This window comes from Lepisosteus oculatus, chromosome 14 (assembly GCF_040954835.1).
Source record: "Lepisosteus oculatus isolate fLepOcu1 chromosome 14, fLepOcu1.hap2, whole genome shotgun sequence".
NCBI lineage: Eukaryota > Metazoa > Chordata > Actinopteri > Semionotiformes > Lepisosteidae > Lepisosteus > Lepisosteus oculatus.
Window position 1 is genome coordinate 35,618,706 of NC_090709.1, and position 22,073 is coordinate 35,640,778.

Genomic DNA, 22,073 nt, shown 5'->3' on the forward strand with positions numbered 1-22,073 from the left:
TTTTTATCATTGAGCTCACGGTGTTTGAGGTGAAATCGTGTAAAAGTGTCTATCATTGTGCTCGGGGGGTTTCAGGTAAAATTGTGTAAAAGTGTCTTTTTATCTTTGAGCTTGTGGTGTTTGTGATAAAGTTGTGTAAAAATGTTTATCATTAAGCTCGGGGGGCTTTGTGGTGAAATTGTGTAAAAGTGTCTTTTTATCATTGTGCTTGAGGGGTTTGTGGTGAAATTGTGTAAAAGTGTTTTTATCATTGAGCTCGGGGGCTTTGTATTATAGTTGTGTAAAAGTGTCTTTTTATCATTGTGCTCAAGGGGTTTGTGGTAAAAGTGTCTATCATTGAGCTCGGGGTGTTTGAGGTGAAATTGTGTAAAAGTGTCTTTTTCTCATTGTGCTCAGGGAGGGTTTGTGGTGAAATTGTGTAGAAGTCTTTTTATCATTGTGCTTATGGGGTTGTGGAGATATTGTGTTTTTTTGGGTGTAAAAGTCTTATTGTTCACACGTTGCTGCTGTGATGTGGCCTTTCACTTGTAGGTGGCGCTCTGTCCAGTCATTTTTAAATGTACCAGTCCTGATGGATGACTGTACACATCTCTCCAGACACAGCTGGGTGAGCTCCTCCAGTCAGGACAGGAGGCTCTACTGTACACAGAGAGGGGTGGGAGGGGGGAACAAGCCGATACCCTGGCTTCTCTCCAGACACAGCTGGGTGAGCTCCTCCAGTCAGGACAGGAGGCTCTACTATACACAGAGAGGGGCGGGAGGAGGGAACAAGCCGATACCCTGGCTTCTCTCCAGACACAACTGGGGGAGGGGCGAACAAGCCGATGAGCTGCTCAGGTCTGTTATCTACTGTCTGACTCCTGTCTGCTCTCCTGCTCTCTCCGGGGAAACAGCAGGTGCTTTTCGGCCAATCTGTCTCTCCTGAAGCAGTTCAGCTCCGGCCTCTGACTTCTGGTGCATTGTCTCCCCCTGGCGGGGACTGTGCTGTACTTTGGCGCCTCATTGACTTCATCGATCCAGACGGGTGTGGACCCCAGTGTCCCGACTGCTGGTCAGTACAGATCCTGGACTCTGTGTGTGAGAGTAGGGGTGTGGACCCAGTGTCCCGACTGCTGGTCAGTACAGATCCCATGTTGGAAAGAACTTATCCTATTAAGATCATTGATTAGTTCTGGTCGTACTGATGAACCTGTTCAGGTGATGATTAACTTTATGAATCCACTAGGTGGCGCCAGAGCAGCGTCACAGCGAGGACAGGAAACCTGCCACCTCGCATCAGCAGGAAGAGAAGGAGAGAGAGAGAGATGGCAGTGTGTAGGAGCTCAGCGCTCAGCCCTTGTCATTGTGCTCAGGGTGTTTGAGGTAAAATTGTGCAAAAGTTTTTTATCATTGTGCTCGGGGGGTTTGTGGTGAAATTGTGTAAAAGCGTCTGTTTATCATTGAGGTAAAATTGTGTAAAAGTGTCTTTCTCTTTGAGCTCACGGCGTTTGAGGTCAAATTGTGTAAAAGTTTCTTTTTATCATTGAGCTCAGGGGGTTTGTGGTAAAAGTGTCTTTATCATTGAGCTCGTGGGTGTTTGAGGTGAAATTGTGTAAAAGTCTTTTTATCATTGTGCTTATGGGGTTGTGGAGATATTGTGGTTTTTGGGTGTAAAAGTCTTATTGTTCACACGTTGCTGCTGTGATGTGGCCTTTCGCCTGTAGGTGGCGCTCTCTCCAGTCATTTTTAAATGTACCAGTCCTGATGGATGACTGTACGCATCCTCAGTCAAGGGGAATATCTAATTAGTTACTCTCCAAATAGCATTTTTGTATGAAACATTTAAAGAAATCGACAACCACTTTTCAAAACGCACAATAACACAGACTATGTTTGACAACGAATAAATAAGACACAGGCGAAACGAGAATTCACCATCCCTTTCTGCATGTTTACTGTGACCTGTCCTGATCATGAGAAGTCTCAGACGCGTCTCTTCACCAGACAGTTTAATACAGCAGTTCTACATGGGACCGGTGTGAGAGTATGTGGGTAACAGTGATGGCTCTCTCTGCTGTACTGCTGTGGCCCTCCCTCCTGATGACAGAATCGTCTCACACTTCACCTTCACAGACACAAGCTCCATGTGTTTGTGGTGAAATTGTGGGTCTGTTGGTGTGAAAGTGTCTTTATTATTGAGCTCACTGAACTGATCTCGAAGGCCACTTTAATTTCAGTTGGCGTCTGACATTTTGAGTGAAATTGTAGTTTTGTAGGTTTAAATGTGCTGTTTCTTTGACTAGCCGGCTTGTTTAGTTGATATTTGTATTTCCTCCTTCTGAAGTAAATATCAAGTGTTTTTTTAATGAAATTGTAGGATACCGGTGTGTCGAAGTGGCTCCAGTTTCGCTGTGGCTCATGTCGGATCCAGGGCTGATAGAAACAGTTTGATCAATAAATGAACTAAAAACAGATTGACACATTTGCTGCACTTCAGCTGAACAGAGAGGACGTTTTCAAACCGTCTATATTGGAGGTTTGCATCACCACTGCTAAAATCGACAGAAACAATGTTGTAATGACGTGTTTTCGAGGTTTGCTTCGGTTCAGATGACACCTCAAATACAGTAATACAGTATAAAAATAAGTGACAGGAAATACGCTGTGCTGAAGCTCTGTATGATGACGTTCTTGCAGGTTTGAGTTCAGGTAAAGAGAAATGAAAGTTTTATAAACACTTATTTCGGAGGTGTGTTTCACTCCAGGGGAAGTGAGCAGAAACTAAACCAAAGAAATGCAAGAACAGGGCGTACAGATGTGTTATGAAAGGGTGTTCTGGATGTTTGACTCAAAAACAACGATATAAAAACCGAAAACAGGAGATCTGCAGGTTGTCTGTTAAACCTTGAAGTTTATTAAGTAGTGATCAGCAGTAACTTACTGGTTTGCCCCGGTTCTTGTCTTCCAGTTCAGGACTTGTGCTGGGGAATGAGTGTGGTCTGTGGGCTCTGGCGGGAACAGTCACACTGTGGGGACGGGGGTATCCTGTTCCTGCTCTGATGTTCTCTCCTGGAATCTCCATTAACATGTGATCTCAAGAAAAGAGAGAGATCGATTGGCTTTGAGTGCCTTGTGAAATTCTCGGGGCTCGACCCCGTGTTTCGGCTGCGATGCCGTCGAGCGATCATCTGCTGTGAGTTCCCTTGTGGTGTCCCCATGTGACTGCGTGTGCCTGTGTCACTGCTGTGTGTGACAGTGGATTCCTCTCCGTCGCCCATCAGTGTTCCTGGGTCTCTGCTCTGTGGTGCAGCTTGACTGTAAAGAGTGCGCTGGAGAGGATTGAGCTGCTGCGGTGAAGGAGTGTGAGATGTGCTGAGTGTGAGACTGACGAGCGCAGGCGAGCGGCGGCTCTCGCCTTCCTCCTGAACTTCGGTCTGAAACCTCATGAACGCTCTCGGCAAGGTCAGTCGGTCGGTGTCCTTAAATGTTTTGTTCGCCTGTTATTCCTCTCGTCGTCCAGGCAGGGGTGTTGAGTTCCGCCCGTCTTCGGCACGTTCAGAGAGACCGACCCTGTGAGCGCACACGGGGGAGAGAGAGAGGAGGAGCAGGCCCCACTTCCAGCCTCTCGCTCTTTCACAGCCCCGTACCTGAGGACCAGAGCGTCTCTCGTCAGCAGGGCCTCGCGCCTGCAGGTGACTGAAGTGTGCTTTTATATACAGGTGAGAGAGACTGCACAAGAATCGTCAGAAGTCGACACCGTTCGTTAGAGATGGATGATGTCCAAGGTCACCCAGAAATAGAGCACGACAGGTCACTCAGAGGAAAGGTATTTTTAATTTTTCACCGGCGTATGGATCTACCAAGTACAGAAGCCAGACAAAAAACATTGAAATGCAATTTGAAATTCACACTGACGTGTTGAGAACTGTTCCTTAGAAGCGTTTGATCTGTGTTCAGATCTTCTGCTAAGGAGATGTGGTCAGGAAAGGCAGAGACGCCTTCTCTGGTCTGACCGTTGTCTGCAAACCCTGAGGTGTCCTGCGGTCTTTATGATCTATAATCACACTTTCCCCTGTGGACATTAAATCATCTGTCGCAGCAGGATGCCGATTGATTTGAAAGGCAGCTTTAGCCCGACAGCATGAGAGAGAGGCCAACATCAGTCTGGCTGGAGGTCTGGTGAAAGGAAAGCTTTGAATTTAGTATGATTTTTGTAGATTTTAAAACTAAGGGATTGAGTAGAACTAAGTTATTTTATTTCAGTTGAACTATTAGGAACAGTTATTTTACGAAACCCGAACATTATTCTGTGTTTTGGTTTACTCGAGATTTAACGCAAGATGGAGTTCTTGGGCGGTGTGGAACGTGTTCAGTGTCCTGCAGGAGTTGTCGGGCGGTGTGGAACGTGTTCAGTGTCCTGCAGTCCAGGCTTTCACTGTGGAGCTCGCCAGTTTGACATCTTGAGTGATTTTCCTCAGCCTCTAGTTTCTCTCCCTCACGATCCTGCGCTCCTCCGGTAGCAGTTTCTCATTGTTGGCAATCTCGGCGTGCTGTTTCATCTTGCGCAGCTCGGCGATGCGATCCTCGAAGCCCGGGCGGGCCTCCTCTTCCTCGTTGCGGATGAGCAGCTCGATGTAGGCGGCCGTGGACAGAGCGTTGGGCTTCAGGGCGATCTCCAGCCGCGCCAGGCAATTGGAGGACAGCCTGATCAGCTGCATGATCCGGTCCTCGATCGACTCGAAGTCAAGTTCGATTTTCTCGAGCATCTCCTTCGGCGACATGAACTTGCCGGAAGCCTTAATGATTTCGCTCAGCTTCACCGAGATCTGCCCAGCCGAGATCTGAGGCAGCAGCAGCCTCGCCATCGCCGAGCGCTCCTCCAGGACTTTCTTCGTCAGCGCCAAGTCCTTCCCCTCCGTCTTCTCCAGGGTTTGGAAAAACCTCTTCAGCTGCTTCACATGGTTCGTCCAGACGATTTTCTCCAGCTTGTTCTTGTCCTCTTCCTCGTCCTCACTCCCGGAGCCCTCCCTGTTGGAATCTGTGTTGGGCCTCTCGTTTTGCGTGTAAAGGGCGGAGGAATCCCTTCTGGTTGTGGAGCTCGTAGGACGTCACAATGGAGGTCTGACTCTCCGCCTGCGAGCGGTTGGTCTCCTCGTGGATCAGCTTGAATCGAAACCGATCCTCCCACTGCACGCCCAGGATGTAATTGATCATCGCGTTGATGAGGGTGGTCTTCCCTGCCCCCGTGGCCCCCAGAAGGATGATGACCTTATTGTTCCCTTCTTCTACTTTCCTGCTGAACGCGAAGCGCTGGAAATGCTGCTCGTCGGTGGGCTCCTTTTCCAGCGACAGCCTGTATAAGGAAGGCTGCCCGCGCTCTATCAAAGTGGAGAAGTTTAGGAAGTGGTCGCTCTGTACTTTAACACGACTGACGTCCCCTGACTTGACTCTGCTGTCCTTCAGGATTGTTATTGGAGTCTCGGGGCTCGGTGGACTCTGTAGCTCCTGTAGGTACGAGCAGCCTGTGCCAGAGATTTCTGTAAGACCAGCTTGTACTCCACGCACAGGTCTTTAAACTGCAGGAGTTTCTGGTTCATCTCTGGAAACTGGATCGCAATCGTGTCTTTCATCAGGTCTTGGCACCGCGCGATATAATCATCCATTTCGTCTAAAATACGCTGCGATCGGTGAACTAACCCGATGCTGACGATTGTGGCAGGTCACCTCAGTGTGAGTCTCTCACCTGGAATCAGTGTGTCTGTCAGGGTCATACAGCTGGAGACAGGTCACCTTAGTGTGAATCTCTCACCTGGAATCGGCAGTCATACAGCATCCCCAGCTGGAAGGGGCGTCCGAGTGTGGCCACCTCGATGGTTTCTGAGTCCGACATAGCTCTGGAGCCTGGGTTCGTTACTGAAATCAAACCCAACACAGAGATGTTAAATGATTAACATCACAACCTTTGTACATGATTTCAAAGTCATGCACCAACGTGGCTTGATCATGTTGATAAAATGCTGCGTTTTGACATTCTGTTCTTAACAGCCGTATCAGCTGGACAGATAAAAGTGCAAAGATCATTGTTTTTATTGTTGGCATAGCAGGTATGAGGCTCCACTGGAGCCATAAAACATTGTGCATTATAAAACGATATCTATGTACCATTATACAATCTGTTTGAATTTGGTCTTTGCACGTAAATCTTACTGTAACCGAAACAGGAGCAGAACTGGAGGTCAACATCTGTGGAGTTGCAGAGGAAGACGTACTGGACTTGAATTTGAGCAACTCTGAATTTTTCTTCTTTAACAAGTGGATAGCAGGAAGAAATCAATCCCTTCAGCTGAATTGTCCTGCCTCTTAAAAACAGTTTCGCCTTGAAACCAAGCATTAATTTTGACAACAAATCTTAGGTTTGGGCAACGAGCAGAAATGCATTTATTTGGTCTTTGCACGTAAACCTTACTGTAACCGAAACTGGAGCAGAACTGCAGGTCCGCGTCTGTGGCGATGCACTAATGCACTACCGGTACGTTGTAGCTGCTTGACCCTTTTGTTCCTCTTCGTCGTCTTATTCTAAGCCCTTCCCTCTCTGACAGCTACCACGCGGGGCGCCTGACCTGGGCGACCATGGAGCTGTGAAAAAATAGAGCCGAAACCTACTGTGCTCTTGGTGTCGCGCGTCGAACGGCAGCGGTTTCCTGCTTTTTTCCAGGCCTCTTCTGCAGTCGGTGGCCCTTGTGGTCCCCTGAGCCAAGAGCTCAGGGATTCGCTCCCTGTATGTGCTGGAAGCCCCACCTCCACCGAGAGATGGCCGGTGTCCTTTTGGACTTTGCACTGATGTGGAATTAAAACTTAAATGTCGTCCTGTTCATCAGTAGTCTGCAGTCCTCTCTGTTAAACTGTCAAGGTGCTGTCAAAAAATTCCATTATTACACTAGAGACATAGTAAAATAAAAAAAAGCTAACAGCAATCATCTAACAAAAGAGGTTGTTGATGGAGATGCCAGTAAACCCTGGTGTGTCTGCAGCAGGGCTGTCCAGTTCTGGTCCTGGAGGGGTCAGTCAGTGTGTCCAGTCCTGGTCCTGGAGGGGTCAGTCAGTGTGTCCAGTCCTGGTCCTGGAGGGGTCAGTCTGCCCCCTCTCAAACTGGTGGAGCAAAAGTTTCTAACACCTTCTGTGCTCCCCTGTCCCCTCTGACACCCCGCCAGCTCCCAGATCATTCCCCTGCCTCCAGCAGCCACCTTCCGGACCAGGCTGGGTGGACGACCGCAGAACCGGCGCTCGGGGGGAGCCGGGCCACGTCACGACTGCGGGCGCCACGATCTGAGCCAGTTTCACATCGATCGCCCTTCCGGGGCGACCTGTTTGTTCTGTAGTGTGAACAGTGACACGCACGCGCGCGACATGAGATTATTAAAACAGACAGACGTGAGAACCTCCGCGCGCACACGCCGAGCGAGCAGCAGAGTCATTTCTCCTCCCCGCCGTTAGTGACGCAGGTCCGCTTGTCCACGAGCCGCTGAGGTCCGATCACGCGGCCCTCGCGTCTCTCCTGCACACCGGGGCGCAGAGACGAGGAGCCTGCAGGACAGGAGAGAGCAGAGAGACGAGGAGCCTGCAGGACATGAGAGAGAGACAAGTTCATGAGAGACGAAATTCAGACACTGATGGACACATTCCTAAACACTCCATATCAAACCAACAAACTAGGGATGAACTTGGCCACACAAAAACTAAATCACCTATTCCACAAACTAGCATCAAAATCTAAGCTAAAAACAACTAAAAAAAACTACCAAAAAACAAAAGCAAAAGAAAAGTGGTTTGATACGGAGTGCAAAAACATCGGAAATGCACTACGAAAAGTCTCAAATGAATAACACGGACAACCACACAACACAGATCTGCAACTCAGGTACTGTGACATGGTAAAACTTTACAAACACACGCTGAAAAAGAAAAGAAACACGTACATAAACAAACAACTTGCAGAAATTGAGGAGTCACTAAATCAGAACTGTTTCTGTGAGAAGTGGAACAACTTAAACAAATCAAAACCAGAAGAATTGGCCATCCAAAATGGAACAATCTGGCAAACATACTTTGAAAATCTCCCGAATACAAATCAATCAGACCAAAACCACTTTTGAAAAACTCAAATTTTGGAATTGGCTATCAAAGACAACCAAAACCCCTAAGACTCCCCAATCACTGAGCAGGAGCTACTGGACAAACTCCAGGCCCTCAGACCACGCAAAGCCTGTGGCCATGATGGAGTCATAAATGAGATGCTGAGACACAGCAGCCCAAAGTTGCAACAAGCCCTGCTCAAACTCCTCAATCTCATCATGACAGCTGGATGTTTCCCTGAGGCCTGGAACCAAGGACTGATCACGCCCATCTATAAGAGTGGAGATAGACTCGATCCCAACAACTACCGGGGCATCTGTGTGAACAGTAACCTGGGGAAGGTATTCTGCAGTATCCTAAATACACGAATACTGGCCTTCCTTACCGAACACAATGTCCTGAGTAAAAGTCAGATTGGCTTCTTGCCAGATCACCGCACATCTGATCACATTTACACCCTACACACACTGATAGACAAACACATCCACAAAAAACACAAAGGAAAAATTTTTGCCTGCTTTGTCGATTTCAAAAAAGCATTTGACTCGATTTGGTATGAGAGATTGTTTTACAAACTACTCCAAAGTGGCATAGGGGGCAAAGTGTACGACATAATTAAATCAATGCATTCAGAGAGCAAATGTGCAGTGAAAATTGGAAACAAAAGGACCAAATTCTTCACCCAAGGCCGCGGGGTGAGACAGGGCTGCAGCCTGAGCCCAACACTGTTCAATATCTATATCAACGAATTAGCAGGAATGTTGGAGCAGTCTGCAGCTCCTGGTCACACACTACACGACACAGAAATCAAGTTCCTGCTCTACGCAGATGACCTGGTCCTGCTGTGGCCCACAGAACAGGGGCTGCAGCAGAACCTGGCACTGCTGGAGCAGTACTGTCAGACCTGGGCACTGACAGTCAATCTGGACAAGACCAGAGTTATGGTTTTCCAGAAGAAAGCCAGACCTCAGGGAAACAGGTACAAATTCACACTGAACAACAACACATTGGAGCACACATCCAGCTACACATATCTCGGTCTCACCATCAGCTCTTCCGGGAGTTTTGACCTGGCAGTGAAGACACTGAGGAAGAAGGCACTCAGGGCTTTCTACGCAATAAGAAGGAGGCTCTTCAACATCAACCCACCAACAAGAATCTGGCTCCAAATATTTGAAAGTGTAATCCAACCCATTGCCCTATACGGCAGTGAAGTTTGGGGTCCCCTCACAGACCAGGATTACACCCAATGGGACAAACACCCCACAGAAACTCTGCACATGGAGATCTGTAGAATCATCCTCCGTGTGCAGAGAAAAACTCCTAACAACGGGTGCAGGGCCGAATTAGGCCAGTACCCACTATTGATAAACATACAGAAAAGAATATTAAAGTATTGGCTACACCTAAAAAACAGCGACCAAAATTCCTACCACCACAAAGCCCTGCTGAGCCAAGAGCTGAGCCCAAAACAGAGCCCCCTGAGTCAGCTGGTCCTGAGGCTCACCGACCTGAGCCACACCGACACTAACCAGCCTCAGGACCGCACTGCTAGAGCACCACAACCCAGACTCAAGCACATCACAGCACAGATCAAACAGCAATATCTGTGTTTTAGTGTTTCAACTAAAATGGGACAGTACTGTGTTCAGTGTGTGATCACAGTGGCACAGTTCTGTGTTCTGTGTGTTACCAGTAGGACAGTACTGTGTTTGGTGTCTGAACACAGTGGGACAGTAGTGTGTTCGGTGTGTGATCACAGTTGGACAGAACTGTGTGCATTGAGCAATTACAGTGTCACAGTACTGTGCTCAGTGTGTGCTCAGAGTGGCACAGTACTGTGCTCAGTGTTCGATCAGAGTGGCACAGTACTGTGTTCACTGTGTGATCACAGTGGGACAGTAGTGTGTTCACTGTGTGATCACAGTGGGACAGTAGTGTGTTGAGTGTGTGATCATAGAGGGGCGCTAGTGTTCAGTGAGAAATAATAAATAATAAAGTAAATAATAACAACGTAACGTGGTTTTCTGCATGTCTACCTAGGCTGCAGCTGCTCCTGCATTATGTTTCATGTAGAAGTCTTAGCTTAGATTTTGTTTGCAAAAGACGAGCAAAATCTTTAAATGCAAATAACAAAAACTAGACACAACCGCAGTCCATATGAGGCCCCCTGCTACACTTTCACTGTTAATTCATTAAAGCCCATATTATCTGTGCTTTCCCTCACGATAAACAACTGCACCTGAATTGACACATCTCTTCTTGCTGAGTCCTTCGCACAACAAACGAAATTTCTCACCGGTCAGAGACAACAATTCTAGTGGAGCATATCCTGTCTTTGACAGGACTTGTAGTGTTTTTAGAGAAACCAACAAGGTCAGTTCTATTCCTTGTGTTTATCACCGTCGGAAATTACTCTCCAGTCAGCTGATTTGTACACCGTGTGTGCAGTTCTTGTGTGAAGGAGATTGTTACTAGTATGAGTAGTATTATTAGTAGTGTTATTACTATTAGTAGTAGTATCAGTATTATTACTGGTATTATCATTGTTATCAGTAGGATTAGTAGTGTTAGTAGTAGTACTATTGTTGTCAGTTGTAATATTAGTGTTAGTAGTAGTACTATTGTTAGCAGTAGTAGTATTAGTGTTAGTAGTAGTAGTACTATTGTTATCAGTGCATGATGCCCAAGAATAATTCCCAGATGTTCATTCTGTAAGTTGCATTCATAATGGCCAGCAGCCCTATCACCCTGCAACTCCCAGCTGGCAGCCCCACTGGAGCCCAGCAGTGTGAGCCTGGCCAGTACCTGGAGGGAAGACTGCTGGGAAAACACTGAGGCTGCTGCTGGGAGAGGTGTGAGTGGGGCCAGCAGGGGGCGCTCTCACCCTGCGCTCTGTGTGGGTCCTGATGCCCCAGTATAGTGACGGGGACACTGGACTGTAAACAGGCGTCGTCCTGCAGATGAGACGTCAAACCGAGGTCCTGACTCTCTGTGGTCATTAACAATCCCAGGGTGTCTCTCGAGAAGAGTAGGGGTTTTACACCAGCGTCCTGGTCAAATTTCCCATTGGCCCTTACCAGTCATGGCCTCCTAATAATCCCCATCTATGAATTGGCTTCATCACTCTGCTCTCCTCCCCACTGAGAGCTGGTGTGTGGGGAGAGGACTGGGGCGTCATCCAGGTGGGGCTGCACACTGGTGGCGGTAGTGGGATCCCCAGGACCTGTAAAGAGCTGCACACTGGTGGGGGTAGTGGGATCCCCATGACCTGTAAAGAGCTCTGAGTGGAGTGTCCAGGAAAGAGCTATAGAAGTGTAAGCAATTATTATTATTATTATTGTGAGTGTGATTGATGCTGTATTACTGATTCACTGATCTTACTGGTCATCAGACTGAGAGATTCAACCATCTTGTGTCCTGTTAGGAATTAAAATCATACTGTGCTCCGCTCTGTACTGCGTTACTAACACAGAGGCACACGGACCTGTGTCTGTTTAAATCCTCTGTGCTGTACTTGAACTGTTTTCTCTCAGGGAGATTAGATTTAGTCCATCACACAGCAGCTCAGAGACCGGAGCTGATTTACTTTCACTTTCTCTTGTCAGCGATCAGAGATCTATCAAACTGTTTGGAATTTAATAAACATTTAATAAACATGTTCCTGGTTTTACTGTTTTTATATAAAAATGTTTATGTAAAAAATCACTGACGAGGTATTAGGTTATTTTTCACCAATAGTATTTTCATGCGTGTTAATGACAGCAGCAGACTTGATCAGACATGGTTTTTACCTGTGTGTTTCTCAGAGGCAGTTTTCACTGTTCTGTCTATAACAACACGGAGCTGTTTTCCACACAATAACAACAGAAGATAGGACACAGAATAGAGTATTTAGTAGTTAAAATGATCAGAAGATCAAATCTGGCTGTTTCTTCAAGGAAGCCAGAGTATCTCATCTCTGTACTCAAGCTGCACCTCCAGTTGTGCCCAGAAAATCATCTCCGACCCCTCTCCCCCAGCTCATAATCTCTTTCAGCTTCATGCTTCTGGAAGATGTTTCAGATCCTCCCAATCAAGGACGGTCTGATTCAACCTCAGACTCCTCCCCTCTGCCATGCGACCTCTGAATTCACCTTGAACTCTGACTTCCTTGTATAATTTATTGTTTAACATGGAAAGTTGTTTACATATGTGCTGTATGTGACAATGTTTGTCTTCTGTTCTATGTAAATTTGTACTGTATATGTTGTATGTGTGACTCATCTGTGTTGTTTGCTGTACTATTAGCAAATTCCACCAACTATTGGCAATAAAGAATAATCTAATCAACTTCAAAAACGTTTTCACTTTCACAGTCTTGTCACAGGTCAGTACTATCGAGGTCACGTCATGCTGTTCTAAAAGAACTTTACAAAAATCATTCAATTGGTGCAAAACCTAACAGATTATAGCCATATTTCATTGTTTTAAATTAATTGATTACTAATGGCAAGAGTGATTAATACATCAACAGATTCTATATAGCTGCACATGTCCAACAATAAAATCGACTCTTGATTTTCAGCAGATCTCATTTGAAGTAATAATTAAAAAAAAAACTATTTTATATAGCACCTTTAAAGGTGTCTTCTCAAAGCGATTTACAGAATGACAACAACAATGTCCTTACAGTGTGTGAGAGCAGGGGTGTGACCCCAGTGACCCCAGTGACCCGACTGCTGGTCAGGGGTGCTGCTTAGTCGGGGTTCGGTCTGTACTCCCCAAATTCCCTCTTCTCAGTTGATTGCAGGTGGGATGAAGTGGGGTCCCTGACTGTAAAGTGCTTTGGAGATCCTTTTAGATCAACTTTCCAGAACCCCAAACAAGAGAGTTTGCTTATGAAAAATAATTTTTTAAGTTTTTTTAAATTCCTAAGTGATGAGATATACCAGAAACGTTCATATCAGGCGGCGTCCAAGACTTCATTCTGCCCTGGTGAGTTAATCATTAACTGAACCCAGGGCCACTGAGAGGACAAAGTCCTGCCCTTGAGAGAGAGACAAGACCAGAGTTATGGTTTTCCAGAAGAAAGCCAGACCTCAGGGAAACAGGTACAAATTCACACTGAACAACAACAACACATTGGAGCACACATCCAGCTACACATATCTCGGTCTCACCATCAGCTCTTCCGGGAGTTTTGACTTGGCAGTGAAGGCACTGAGGGAGAAGGCACTCAGGGCTTTCTACGCAATAAGAAGGAGGCTCTTCAACATCAGCCCACCAACAAGAATCTGGCTCCAAATATTTGAAAGTGTAATCCAACCCATTGCCCTATATGGCAGTGAAGTGTGGGGTCCCCTCACAGACCAGGATTACACCCAATGGGACAAACACCCCACAGAAACTCTGCACATGGAGATCTGTAGAATCATCCTCCGTGTGCAGAGAAAAACTCCTAACAACGGGTGCAGGGCCGAATAAGGCCAGTACCCACTATTGATAAACATACAGAAAAGAATATTAAAGTATTGGCTACACCTAAAAAACAGCGACCAAAATTCCTACCACCACAAAGCCCTGCTGAGCCAAGAGCTGAGCCCAAAACAGAGCCCCCTGAGCCAGCTGGGCCTGAGGCTCACCGACCTGAGCCACACCAATCCTAACCAGCCTGAGGACAGCACTGCTAGAGCACCACAACCCAGACTCAACCACATCACAGCACAGATCAAACAGCAATATCTCACACACTGGGACACACACACACAAACACAATATAAACTGGAATGCTACAGAACCCTAAACAGACAATACACACTAGCTGAATATTTGACCAAAATAAAAAATAACAAACAGAAACAGACCCTGACGAAGTACAGGCTCAGTGACCACAACCTGGCCATAGAAACTGGGCGACACAGGCAGACCTGGCTGCCCAGAGAGGACAGGCTGTGCTCCCACTGCCAGCGGGGAGAAAGAGAGACAGAGGTGCACTTCCTACTGCACTGTGACAGATACTCTGGGATTAGAGAAACATTTCCCGAAATTCAGAAATCTAATCCCACAGTTCCCACACTTGCCAGAGTCACAACGGGTCCCCATCCTACTGGGAGAGGGAGGAGGGAACTCAGTTGATCTGGCAGCCCAGTATGTGATCTCCTGTCACAGCCTGAGGAACAGTGAGTCTGTCTCCCAATAATGCTCCAGTCGCTACAGTATATGTCAATATTTTATCATATCTCTTTGTTGTAAATGTCTGTGACATGTCTGTAGGTTTTATTTTACTTCTAGTTTTTGTTTTGTTCCATGGTAATTTTATTATTTTTATTTGCTTTGGCAACACTGATTGTACCCATCGGTCATGCTAATAAAGCCTCTTGAACAGGAGAGAGACAGGTACAGGTACTCCTGGCCAGGTGTGGCTGTTACCTGCTTGCCCTGGTCTCTGAAGAACCCTCCAGCGTTCTCGATCACCAGCTCATCTGTCATGGAGGCGTAGGGCTGCTCCTTACACAGCCTCAGCATCTCCCAGAGGGTCACCCCAAATGCCCACACATCGCTGGCCGTGGTGAACTTCCCCTGGGGACACAGACACATGGGGTCACCCCCAACACCCCCACACAGTCGCCGGCGTACAGGTTGCGGCTCATGCCGAAGTCGGCGATCTTGATGGCGCCGCCCTCCCCCACCAGGCAGTTCCGGGTCGCCAGGTCCCGGTGCACAAAGTTCAGGGAGGCCAGGAACTTCATCCCGGAGGAGATCTGGCAGGCCATGGAGATCAGAGAGGTGTAGCTGGAGAGAGAGACACATCTCATATTAACACTGAGAGAGAGAGGGGTTCATACAGACACACTGACTGGACACTCCAGTACATGAACACTGCACTGAGAGAGAGAGGGGTTCATACAGACACACTGACTGGACACTCCAGTACATGAACACTGCACTGAGAGAGAGAGGGGTTCATACAGACACACTGACTGGACACTCCAGTACATGAACACTGCACTGAGAGAGAGAGGGGTTCATACAGACACACTGACTGGACAGACCTGACGGTGGACTCCCCATGGCTGGCGGTGGCGATCTGATCTCGCACACATGTAGACTCGCACTCTCGCACATATGTAGACTCACACACAGACTCAGTCACACGCACACTCTCGCACACGTAGACACGCACACTCTCGCACACGTAGACTCGCACAGACTCGTAGTCACACTCAGACTCACTCCCGGGCACGTAGACTCGCGCGCGCACACAGACTCGCAGTCACACTCGGACACTCGCACACATGTAGACTCGCAGACACTCGGACACTCGCACTCAGACTCGGACACTCGCACACATGTAGACTCGCACTCAGACTCGCAGTCACACTCGGACACTCGCACACATGTAGACTCGCACTCAGACTCGCAGTCACACTCGGACACTCGCGCACATGTAGACTCGCAGACACTCGGACACTCGCACTCAGACTCGCAGTCACACTCGGACACTCGCACACATGTAGACTCGCACTCAGAATCGCAGTCACACTCGGACACTCGCACACATGGACACTCGCAGACACTCGGACACTCGCACTCAGACTCGCAGTCACACTCGGACACTCGCACACATGGACACTCGCACTCAGACTCGCAGTCACACTCGGACACTCGCACACATGTAGACTCGCACTCAGAATCGCAGTCACACTCGGACACTCGCACACATGGACACTCGCACTCAGACTCGCAATCACACTCGGACACTCGCACACATGTAGACTCGCAGACACTCAGACACTCGCACACATGTAGACTCGCAGACACTCAGAGACAGACTCAGGCGCACACGTACACTCGCACAAGTAGACTTGCACACAGACTCGCAGTCACGTAGACTCGGGCACAGACTCGCAGTCACACTCAGACACTCGCACACGTACACTCGCAGTCACACTCAGACACTCTCGCACACGCACACTCGCAGTAACACTCAGACACTCTCGCACACGCACACTCGCAGTCACACTCAGACACTCTCGCACACGTACACTCGCAGACACTCAGACACTCGCACACGCACACTCGGGCACAGACTCGCAGTCACACTCAGACACTCTCGCACACGTACACTCGCACGCAGACTCGCAGTCACACTCAGACTCTCTCGCACACGTACACTCGCCCGCAGACTCGCAGTCACACTCAGACACTCGCACACGTACACTCGCACGCAGACTCGCAGTCACACTCAGACACTCTCGCACACGTACACTCGCAGTCACACTCAGACACTCTCGCACACGTACACTCGCCCGCAGACTCGCAGTCACACTCAGACACTTGCACACGTACACTCGCCCGCAGACTCGCAGTCACACTCAGACACTCTCGCACACGTACACTCACAGTCACACTCAGACACTCGGACACGTACACTCGCCCGCAGACTCGCAGTCACACTCAGACACTCTCGCACACGTACACTCGCCCGCAGACTCGCAGTCACACCCAGACACTTTCGCACACGTACACTCGCACGCAGACTCGCAGTCACTCTCAGACACTCTCGCACATGTACACTCGCAGTCACACTCAGACACTCGCACACGTACACTCGCAGTCACACTCAGACACTCTCGCACACATACACTCGCAGTCACACTCAGACACTCGCACACGTACACTCGGGCACAGACTCGCATTCACACTCAGACACTCGGGCACACACAGACTCGGTCACACTCAGATACTCATGCACACGTACAGATGCAGCCATTCAAAATGGGTGAGGTATTTCGCGGCATACCCCGGTGGGCGTGTCGCGGTATCACGCAGTTCACGTGTGTCACGTGGCTAACTCTCCGGCGTCGCCTTTTAAAACCGCCAGGGGGAGCTTAACCTCTCATGTACAGCATTTGAGCCTTTAATTTTGAACTGTGTATTACAGCATGTTAATCATCAGTCATTCAAATGTTGGTATATTTTATGAAAGCAAGATTGCTCAGTTGGACAAAAGTACACAACCTACCTTTATCAGAAATATTTATGCATCAAAGCCTTTACTGAAGATATTACTAATAGTATTAATAATGGATGACTTTGGACAAGCTGTATACTCAAAGTATAATTTCTTTAGCACATTTGTACAAGCACTTGGAATCTGTCCAAGCCATACTTTGTCAGGCATTTTGTTTTACTTCAACGGGCATAAAAACTTCCTTGCTTTTAACAGGGCGTTTCATAATTTCTAACTACGAAAATGATTTAAAATGTGACACCTATCATTCAACTAGAGCTTAAAATATCACAAGGATCCTCAAGAGCACAGCAAAGAGTGTATTAAAAGACACTTGTATTTATCAACGCTTTCTTTTCCGTATACCAGATTTTATGGAACCACTTCAGAGGGGTGTAAGGCAGGCAGATTCCAGGAATCGGCACTTTAAAGGAAAAATACACACCGGTATTCCATTTCTCCCTAACGATTTTAAGCATCGAAGTATTTAACTAGCATGTGAAATAGTGAGTGAAAAAGTGGTAGTTTTAAGCTTTTCTGCTAATATAATATGGAATCGCGTATCTAAAGAATTCGTGTGCTGCGACAGGGCTGTGTAGGGCTGATTCGCCTGCCTGTTCATGCGAGCTGTCTTGTAGCCTACTGGTCTAGGTGCGTGACTACCAACTGGCAGGTTGTGTGTTTGAATCCAGCTGGTGCTGGCCTTTTCATTTTTATTTATTTATTTTTTAATCGCGTAACATAAACATATTACCGTATGCAAACTGTACTGTATACAGTATTTATATGTATATTTAATGTCTTAACTGTGCCCGTTTAAGTATTGAATATTCATATCTAATTTTACCACTGAAGGGAAATCTTAGTAGCTGAGCATAAAAAGAATAGGAGCATACTGCAACGCGTGTGAAGGCCATAAACGATATTAATTTTGGAACATAAACATACAGTATATGGCTGGTCTCGGTACTTTAAAGAAAACATACACGAAACATGGTTTCATTATGACCAGAATTGGTCTTGAGATATTTTTAACTTGATTTACAGTATTTGAGAGGTATGTCTTAACACCGATACTACAGTGCTTAAGTACTGCTCACGTATATGTTTCTAGGTTTATATTATGCATTTCATACGGTCAAATTACTTTTGAGCAACTAATAAGAAGCGCGAAACGGTATGCGTTTTAGTTTCGTTTTGTGCTGGGACCCCTGGATTGATTAGAGATATCAAGTACATACAAGTCATTTTTTAAATGTTGTAGTTCGTCTTGAAAAAATGTTACGAGTACATCATCTATCAACAATTACACAGGTTCTGTTTCCATTTTGCGGATTTTGGTTACGTAATATTATTTTCTAGATTTCACGTTGTGAATATATGATTTGGGCAAACAGAGCCGCAAAGAAGTACATTATTGGTTGTTGTTTTTTTTTTTGCAGTTTTATCTAGAACAAGCGATGCTTAAACCTTTGTCTGATTCTTGTGAAACTATCCACACGACAGTTACAGTACCTAGGAGTTGACTTCAGTGATGTCACTGATGGGATGTTTCTAAAAATCCATCCTCTGTAAAACGTCTTCTCTAGTTGTCCTGCATATGTATTCGCTAATGAAGCTGTGTGTTCTGAGCTTGGATCTCTACATTTCTGTATGAACCAGCTTAGAGGGCTAAAGACAGCTTGTGTTTAAATTGAGTGTAAGGCAATTTATGCTTCTAAAGTCATGGTCAGCATTTATTATTGTACTGTGCTGTAAACTTGTTCTGTGCCAAGTCACATTATTTTATAGCGTTTTTATAGCGTTATCAAATCCGGTGGCGCTGTGTGTTAGTTTCCTGACTCCCATGTCACATGGTCTGTGATTGAAACCTATAAAACCGGTTTAATTCGTCACAGCCAGCACTCCGGTTGTAAAGTAGAAGCAGGCGAGATTTCCAGCGAAAAACACCTCCCCCTTCTTCAGGTGTGAGGGTCTTCTGCTCAGAATGAAACGCTAAAATGTAATGTAGGCTCTGAATGGGTTCAATTATGATTTGGGCTTGATTAAGGTCGCTGCCTTTCATCTAAAACCCTACTTGAATCCTTCTAAACTAAAAACCAGTGTTAGTGAGTTCTAAATAAAGAGGTATCCAGGTAACAGTGAAACGGGCAGACAGTCTGGGGAGATCGCCCGTTTTCCATGTAAATAGTTCCCTGGTTCCGCACCCCTTGGTGTTTCTCTCGCTCTCTCTCGGGTCACCTGATCATTAGCTCGAAAGATTTCAGTGCTTTGTGTATATTCTAATGGTAGTGGGGGCAGGGTGTGTGGGAACAGGTTTGGTTGAAATTGCATTGGAGATCTATGTTCTTCACACCTGAAACATTTTCTCTGAAAGCATTTTCTTCGCAGTTTAACCGATCTTGTTACAGCATGTTACAGTTTACTATTATTAACCATATTAATTTTAAGTGCTTAATGTAAAATCTTGTAAAAATATATTTTCATTGTTCAAATATACATTAAGTCTGACTATCATATAAGAAGTTAAATACAAAACTAAAGAAAAAATAGGGTTAAATATAATTCAAAATATTTTGCTAACAATGTTAACTGTTTATGAATAATAAAATGTATTAACTAAGGAGTAGGATGGCACAGTTGTTAGTATGTTTTTTGTTTTGTTTCTTTTTCATAAATACAACAGTAGTACCTGATGTCTCAGTGGCTTTCAAAATTAAATTATGCATGCAAACCTGTGAACTAGAAAGATAACTAAGATATCCATCCATTTATAATGGTGGCAAAGTGGTTAGCATTGCTATCTTGCAGCACTGGGTTCAATTCCTGCCATCCTGTGTGTGTGGGGTTTACATGTTCTCTCTGGGTTACATGGTTTTTCTCCATATGTGTGATATGACTCCCTCTCGCACTCCAAAACATACTGGTAAGTTAATTGGTTTATGGGAAAACTGGCCCTGGTGTGTGTGTGTTTGTGTCTGTCTGTCCTGTGATGGACTGGCGCTATGTCCAGGGTGTATTCTGCCTTGTGTCCGTTGCTTACTGGGATAGGCTCCAAATCCTCTGTACTGGATAAAGAGATTAGAAATGGAAGTAAAGGCACTGTGTGGATGGAACTATACACAGTGTTAGAAACCCACTATGAAATGGCAGCATCTCACTGAGAATAAAATATTTTATAGTGCTGGCTTAAGGAAACAGCCTTTCCACCTCTCTTGCACATCAGTATCCATACCTAGTTATTTAAACAAATTGCCTCTAATTATAAACATCTTAATATGCTGGCTCTGTGGATCCGCATCAGCTATGTTTGCCCATTCCTTCAATTCATGTGCATCCAACACACAGTTCAATGCCAGCAACTACACATAATCTAAAATACAATCCTTATTTCAGTATCTATGTAAACATATAGTCTGTTAACTTCATCATCTTCATCAAAAGTATGCCTAACCCCATTAGGAAGTGTTCTTGTTATAAGTGTATTCCTCAGCTTTCCCCAAATTATCTTCCTCTTGCCAACATCTCTAGTCTTTTATCCTGCAATAACTCAGCCAACACTTAAATCTCCAAAAGCCATGTAATACTCTGCATTGTGGAATAATAGTTTATTTTAAAGGGAACTAGAGAAACTAAGAACTAGAGAAATCAAGAAAGGCTTTTTTTCTAGAATTAATAAATGCACATCCTGTTCACTGGGGAAATTAAATCCACACTGAGCAATCTTCAATATGTTCAGAATATGACAGCAAGAATCCTATCAGGGATGCATTACACCTGTTTTCAAGTCCTTGCACTGGTTGCCTATCAGATTTCGAGTCAACTTCAAAATCCTTATCCTCCTTATATACTGTCCTACAACTGTTATTATTGATCACCGAATTATTGTACTTGACATGACTTCATTTGTCTATGACAGGCAGAGAGAGTGCTGTTTCTGGTGCGATCTTTTGCAGCTGACATTTCACTGTTTTAAACGAGCAAGAAATTAGATTGCTCATACAGTAAATCACTTATTCTATATAAACACAGCGTAATTGCCCTCCGAAAATCCTCTTTTTCTTGTTCGTTTTAGAGACCTTGATCGAAACTGATTTTAGATGTCAGAAAGGATTTATTTTCTCTGTATTTCCTACATTGCTTTGTCGAGATTTTAACTTTATATCTAGGCTCAGATTTCAACTATAAATCGTACAGTAATTAATAGCAGTAAATACTGATGTTTTGCGCCCTCCTACCACAAAAATATATGTTTAAAAAAATGTCATGTTCCCATAAAAAAGTCATGCCTTGGAGTATAGACCCCCAAAGGAATGCCATAGACTCAAACTGCAAAATAAACACATACAGAAAGAAAGTATTTGTATTGTAATTGCAAATCCTGGTACTGTATGAGTGATTGGTATGACTTTCCTCATTACAAATCTCTTATTAGAATTTAAATTTCTCTGTAACTCCAGGTCAGAACAGAGAAAATGTAACTGCCTTAAGGAGTTTACGATTATGAAAAATAGAAGGATAAGCATGATACGTATGTCTTCTGTCATTTTCTAAGTCATGTTACTGAGCACCAAATCTTATTGAGAATATGAATCCATTTAAGGTTTATACCATTAAAGTAACGGTTTATTCCATGCTGAAAATGTTTATACCAGACTTTTTTGAGGCCTGTTTAATTGTGTCTGAAGTCTGATGTTGTAAATTTTATTGTTAAAAAGATCCATGAAAATGTCACTACTAAAGTTAGCTGGTACTGTTGGTATTGTAAGTGGCAAGTAGAGCTCATATTTTAGATTTTGTGTAGTTGCTAGCGTTGAACTGTGTGTTGGATGCACATGAATTGAAGGAATGGGCAAACATAGCTGATGCGGATCCACAGAGCCAGCATATTAAGATGTTTATAATTAGAGGCAATTTGTTTAAATAACTAGGTATGGATACTGATGTGCAAGAGAGGTGGAAAGGC

The 22,073-nt window shown here is 45.5% G+C and overlaps 1 protein-coding gene across 1 annotated transcript in view; it reads right to left on the minus strand.

The window, feature by feature from the left end:
- Positions 1–7,450: 7,450 nt before the first annotated feature.
- LOC138242578 (epithelial discoidin domain-containing receptor 1-like) overlaps positions 7,451–22,073 on the minus strand; it is a 40,487-nt gene continuing 25,864 nt past the window's right edge. The window contains exons 2-4 of the mRNA XM_069198116.1: positions 14,524–14,673; positions 9,158–9,223; positions 7,451–7,597 (exon numbers count right to left, since the gene is read on the minus strand). Coding sequence (XP_069054217.1) covers positions 7,451–7,597; positions 9,158–9,223; positions 14,524–14,673 — 363 coding nt within the window. The remainder of the gene's footprint in view (positions 7,598–9,157; positions 9,224–14,523; positions 14,674–22,073) is intronic.